General features: G+C 45.9%; 1 protein-coding gene across 1 annotated transcript; it reads left to right on the forward strand.

Moving 5' to 3' along the window:
- Nucleotides 1–258: 258 nt before the first annotated feature.
- Kcne2 (potassium voltage-gated channel subfamily E regulatory subunit 2) lies at nucleotides 259–5,347 on the forward strand. Its single transcript, XM_036204175.1, has 2 exons — nucleotides 259–308; nucleotides 4,323–5,347. Exon 2 carries the CDS (start codon nucleotides 4,334–4,336, stop codon nucleotides 4,703–4,705), a length of 372 nt encoding a protein of 123 aa, XP_036060068.1. The 5' UTR covers nucleotides 259–308; nucleotides 4,323–4,333; the 3' UTR covers nucleotides 4,706–5,347.
- Nucleotides 5,348–5,973: the final 626 nt, after the last annotated feature.

A 5,973-nucleotide genomic window follows, 5' to 3' on the forward strand; every position in this document is an offset into this window, starting at 1 on the left:
CCCAAAGAGGGAACCTGAGCCACTTCTCCCACAGCCAGGCCCCACACAGGAAACCCACGCCCCACCCGTATCAAGGCGTCAAGGTTAATTCCCAGCTGTCAGCCAGTATTTAACTTTCCACATAAGATTAAACATTTGGATTTGTAAAAGCCCAGGATTGCAGACTCCAGTCAGCCAGGGTTTACTGGGTCTCAAGCTGAAAGTGCTCAGCCTGCTGAGGTTTATAGCCAGTCCTGAAGAGCTCACGCCAGTAAGAGGGGCAGAGCCCGGCTTCTGAAGGACTCTTGTATCGCTCACACACTGTGCAGGTAAGTTTTGTTATACATCTCTTAAAAAAGGAATATGACACAACTTTTTTTCTTTTTTCAGAAATCTGAATGCACCTGTGTGTGTATGTGTGTGTGTGTGTGTGTGTGTGTGTGTGTGTGTGCATGTCTTGTTCACACCCATGTTCCTTCCCTCTAGCCTGTCTCCTTCCCTTTCTAACCTGTTCCTCCTTTCTTCAGTAATTGCCTTCAGATGAAAATGTTGAAAGCGCTTTTTTAAGTGAAAGATTCCGGCCAAATGTAGGCAATTCTATCTTTTTTCATAAAAAATACAAGACTTTGCTGTCTGTTGTCGGCTCAGATAACGGTAGTGGCCCATCATCATATTTCAAGCAAAGAAAGCTTCAGTCATTGGGATCGACTGCATGTGACTTTCCTTGTAGTGTCCAGATTGTCCTTGGTAGGTCACCCCATCTATCTGTGGTAGGAGTAGCTGGAGCTAGAGGATCATTCCGTGGCCTGGAGACAAGGCATTACCAATGGAAGCATGCAAACTCAAGCCCTGGTCTCCGTCTTTTGTCCTTTACACAGTTGAGCCGCCCAGCCATGGGAGTGGAAATGTGGGTTACTGGATTGCATGACCTCCGCTAGGACATGCTGAGTTCTGGGCACTGGCCAGGGTCACTTGGGTTCTAGTCCAGGCATGGCAGCCAATTTGAGAGCCCCGATCTTAGACAGAGCTAGGTGCTAGGCTTTAGTCGTAACCCCACCAAAGAGCAAGCTGGTCTCTGTTCTCCCGGGGCCCATCCTGTGCTAAGAACCATTTAGTGGAAATACATGTCCCGCTAGGTGGAACCACGTGATGCTGACCAGTTAGACCTACACAGACCTAAGGCGATTTCATATAGTTCAAATGATTGTACACAACAGTTCTCTGGGTGTTACTAAAGTAAAATGCCTCCCTCGGATTTATAAGGGGGGACGTATGTGTGCCAGACATGGCTGTCCATCAGGTCAGTGGTTATTCTAGGAATCAAAATTTAAATGAACCCCTTTATCATTTTTAACGTTGACTTGTTATTTGTCCTTTGCAGTTTGCAGATTTTTTTAGTTTTTTATTTGTTTTTTAATTTGCATGTGTGTGAGTTTGTTTGCGTGTGCATGTGTGTGCATGTATGTGTGTGTGATTGCAGACCCGGACATACCACAGTGCACATGTGCAAGTCAGAGCCTCAGTGTGCTGTCAGTCCTCACCTTCTTCTGCGTTTGAAACAAGATCTCATGTTTGCTGCGTGTTCTCCAGGCAGATTGGCCTGTTACCTTCCCAAGATCCCCTGGTATCCACCTCCATCTCACCATGGGAGTGCAGGGATCGCACATACACAGGAGTGCTACTCTGTCAGTTTCTCGTGAGTTCTGGGGATCCAGCCTCAGGCTCGGGCTTGTCGACCAGCGGTTTACCTACTGCACCCCTCCCCCACTCTTACATTCCTGCTGGAGATTCGTGCACGAGGTGTGGTGTTACATTTTTGGCCTTGGTTAGTTCTCTGACAGCTCCTCCCCCCCATCTCGCTGACCCTATGCCTGTGCCCTTCGACCCCAACATTCCCTTTCCACCTTCACAGTGCATTCTGCTTAGCATCGGAATATGTTTTAACATAATCCCTATCAGTAAAATTGCTTTCACACAGTGCTTTGAATCTTTCCGTGGTCAGGAAACTCCAGACTTTGCAGCCAAGCCTCATTTCATGCCTCAGTATTGAAAATGCGAACCCTGCTCAGCCTGGACAGAGGTCATCACTCAGGCATTTATTTAATCCTCATAGGCCCTTCCAAGCCTGTGATTAAGTCTGAACAAAAAGCACCCGTGACCTGCTTAGCAGCAAAGAGCCGAGCAAATAGTGGGTGGTGCAGGCCTCTCAGCTCTCAAGGGCTGGCAACGGTGCCCACAACCGGAAGCAGGCCTGAGTGGCTTCAGTAGAATGTACTGCTAAAAATCCCTCACCTGGGGACACCTGTGGAAGAGACTCTTAGACTCTGGGGAACCCTGAAACTGAACTTAGAGCTTCCTGTGTGCATACATAAACTTTACAGAGAAAAACAATGTTGACTCTACTCTTTCACGGTGAACAGTATTTAAGGTGGTAGTGCACATCTCTGCCACAGCTCTTAGAAAGTGTACTTGGCACATACCTGGGAGATCTCACCTGTTTGCTAACTTCCCTTTTCAGCTACTAGACTTTGAGTGGTGGGGAGAAGGAGGAAGAGAGATCTTAGAGTCCACTGAAAAACAGAAGTTGAAATGTCAGGTGAGGGGCCAGAGTGACGGCTTCACGGTTAAGAGGACTCGCTCCTGTAGAAAACTGGAATTCAGCTCCCAGCACACACACAGTGCCTCCCAAGTGTCTGGAACTCCAGCTCCAAGGGACTCAACGCCTTCTTCTGCCCTTCTAAGCACCAAGCATGAACATGGTGCATATTCATACATGTAGGCAAAACACCCACACATATAAAATTCAAATAAATCTCTTGTTTTTTTAAGTCAGAAGAAAAATATGTATTGGGAACAGGATTCTCATCGAGGGCAATTTGGGGAGATGTGTTCCATGGGAGAATGTCTGGAAGTTCGGGGTGCTCTTCTCTAGATAAGGATGCCTGACACAGCCTGTCCGACACATGTTCAAGGCAGCTCACACCCTGGGACTTCAGGAACAAAGAGAGGGCAGGGAGGAAGTGAGGCTGGACCGAAATGTCCTCAGACAAGAGCTGGCTCGGAAGAGAGAAAGTGAGTGTGGGTAGCTGGCTGCATGTGAGTAGCTGGCTGCATGTGAATATCTGGCTGCATGTGAGTAGCTGGCTGCATGTGAATAGCTGGCTGCATGTGAGTAGCTGGCTGCATGTAAGCCTTATGTTATAAAGGGTGAGTACAGAGGTGGGCCGGGTGGGAACAGGTAAGTCTTGTTAAGGAATTAGGAAGTTATTTTTAGGACATCAGGAAGGCCCCACATCTTGTGTTGTAGGTGCTGACATTGCCCTGGTTCTCTTTGATAAAGAACGTCCTTAGAAGAGAGAAAAGGGCACACACAGCCTAAAGGGCTTGCAGTGTTTCAGAGAGATGGCGGTGGCTGGGCAGAGGTAGTGGGGGAGGAGAGGTGGGTTTGAGGACCCAAGAATGCTTAGTTTATGCCTTGGCATCACTATCTAAAACACTCTTCCATTATGTGTGTGTGTGTGTGTGTGTGTGTGTGTGTGTGTGTGTGTGTAAAATCTGTCTACTAGTCACAACCAACCTTTTGACATTATAACAAATGTCATCAACTAAGTTCACACATCAGAACTGTGAAATCAAGTAGTTAGAAAGGGAAAAAATCTCATAAATTGCTACACACACACACATATACACACCTACAGATGCATTTTGCTGGTGGTTGAGAGGTCACTGGTATTTTTCAGCACAAAAGAAATGCAAGATGATTGATGAGAATTCAACATTCAAGAAAAACGCCAAGAAAAGCAAAAATACATGGCTATACATATGTATATATGTATACATTTTGATCTACTTCCTTCTATTCTTTCCCCAATTTAATGTGTGCATAATAATTATATATAAATATCTTTATATAGCTTTATATCTTCTATTACTTTTTACTATAATAGTGCATTCAAACAATGAATAAAAACGAGTGTGTTTAAAGACTACCCAATTTTTAATTCAAGCCATCACTAGCCAGGTTAAGAAACTGCATTCTCAGGGCTGGAGAGATGGCCCAGAGGTTAAGGGCACTGGCTGCTCTTCCAGAGGTCCTGAGTTCAATTCCCAGCACCCACATGGTGACTTGCAACCATCTGTAATGAGATCTTGTGCCCTTTCCTGGTATGCAGGCAGAACACTGTGTACATAGTAAATAAATAACTCCCCCTCAAAAAAAAAAAAAAAAAAAAAAGAGGAAATTGCATTCTCTCCACTTGTGTCTGCCTCCCTACCTCCCTGAAGGCAGCCAAGAGGGAGGAGGGGGCTTAGCCTTACTGATCTGTATTCTCATTTAATTACAGCCAGGAGAAACATGACCACATTAGCCAACTTTACACAGACACTGGAGGATGTCTTCAAAAAGATTTTCATTACTTACATGGACACCTGGCGGAAGAACACCACAGCAGAGGAACGGGCGCTCCAGGCCAAGGTGGACGCCGAGAACTTCTACTATGTCATCCTGTACCTCATGGTGATGATCGGCATGTTCTCCTTCATCGTGGTGGCCATCCTGGTGAGCACAGTGAAGTCAAAGCGGCGGGAGCATTCCCAGGACCCCTACCACCAGTACATAGTGGAGGATTGGCAGGAGAAGTATAAAAGTCAGATCCTGCATCTGGAGGACTCCAAGGCCACCATCCATGAGAACATGGGGGCCACGGGGTTCACGGTGTCGCCCTGATAAATACCAAGGGGACATCAGGCTATGAAGGGTGCTTCCACCACCTAGTGAGTCCGACTTGTCCTTGCTCCCAAGAAAGCTAGCTCCTCTCTGTGCTGAAAATCTTCACAGTGATGGCCTGCCTGGCCAACTGACCCGGGGGACAGAATTTCTGTCTCCGTGGTTTACACGAGCCCACTGGGGAGACATTGTGTGCTGAAGATCTCTACTTGCCATGCTATGTAAACATCATGTGAGTTAGTATCCATCGTGAGAATGAGGGGGCCTGGGTGGGGCAGTGGGGCAGCAAGCAGAGATCTACAAATCTCCCACCTTCGTCCTCATAGTGAATATTAGTCTGAGTGTAGCAAATTCCACTTACGAATAAGTCAAATGTGTTATTCAGAAGCCAAGGTTTGAATCTACCACGGGCTTGCTGAACGGACAGGCGAGCATCTACTTAACTGATTCATGGCCACAGAGTCCGAGGTGATGAACAGCCAAAAACATGGGGTTTTTGTGCACTCACTGCTCTCCTGGTATTTTACTGATCTGGATGTCTGGACAGAATAAACATTGAAAGAACAAAATAATCCACACCAGAGCATCAAATGTTCAAGAACAACCCAAGGCAAGCAAAACATGTTTTTTAAAAGAAACTTCAACTTTAAAAGTTCTCATTACTTAAAAAAAATATAGCTCTTCACAGAGGATCCTAGTTCAATTCCCAGCACCCATATGGTGGTTCACAGCTGTCTGTAACTCCAGTTCCAGGGGACCCGACACCCTCACCCAGACATACATGGAGGCAAAACACCAATGAATATAAATAAACAAATTTTAAAAAAGAAAGAAATTGGATTCCAGGCCAGAAAAATAAAATTTAAAAATATGGCATTTCTTTCGAAACATCATACTTTTTACTTATTTTTAGTTCCTTCTATTTATACCAGCTCATTTTCACGAATGTTTGGCAAAGCTAAAGCTACAGAACGTCCACTAGGTGTTTGCTGCAAACTAGACAACAGCTGATTAATCTTCTGCACCATAGTGGAGGGTGGTAGAGAGATGTTGGTCAAAGGTTACAAATTTTAAAGGGGCCTGGGGGTGCACACCCATAACCCCAGCCCTCAGGAGGCTGAGATGGAAGGAGCTAGTTGAGGTTCAAAGCCATTCAAAATCCACTGTACTGTAAGGTCAGTAACAATGCTTTTTGTTCTTAAAAAACTGGTACATGACCGAGCATGGTGGCGCACGCCTTTAATCCCAGCACTCAAGAGGCTGAGGCA

This window comes from Onychomys torridus, chromosome 12 (genome assembly GCF_903995425.1).
Source record: "Onychomys torridus chromosome 12, mOncTor1.1, whole genome shotgun sequence".
In the NCBI taxonomy this organism is placed as follows: Eukaryota; Metazoa; Chordata; class Mammalia; order Rodentia; family Cricetidae; genus Onychomys; species Onychomys torridus.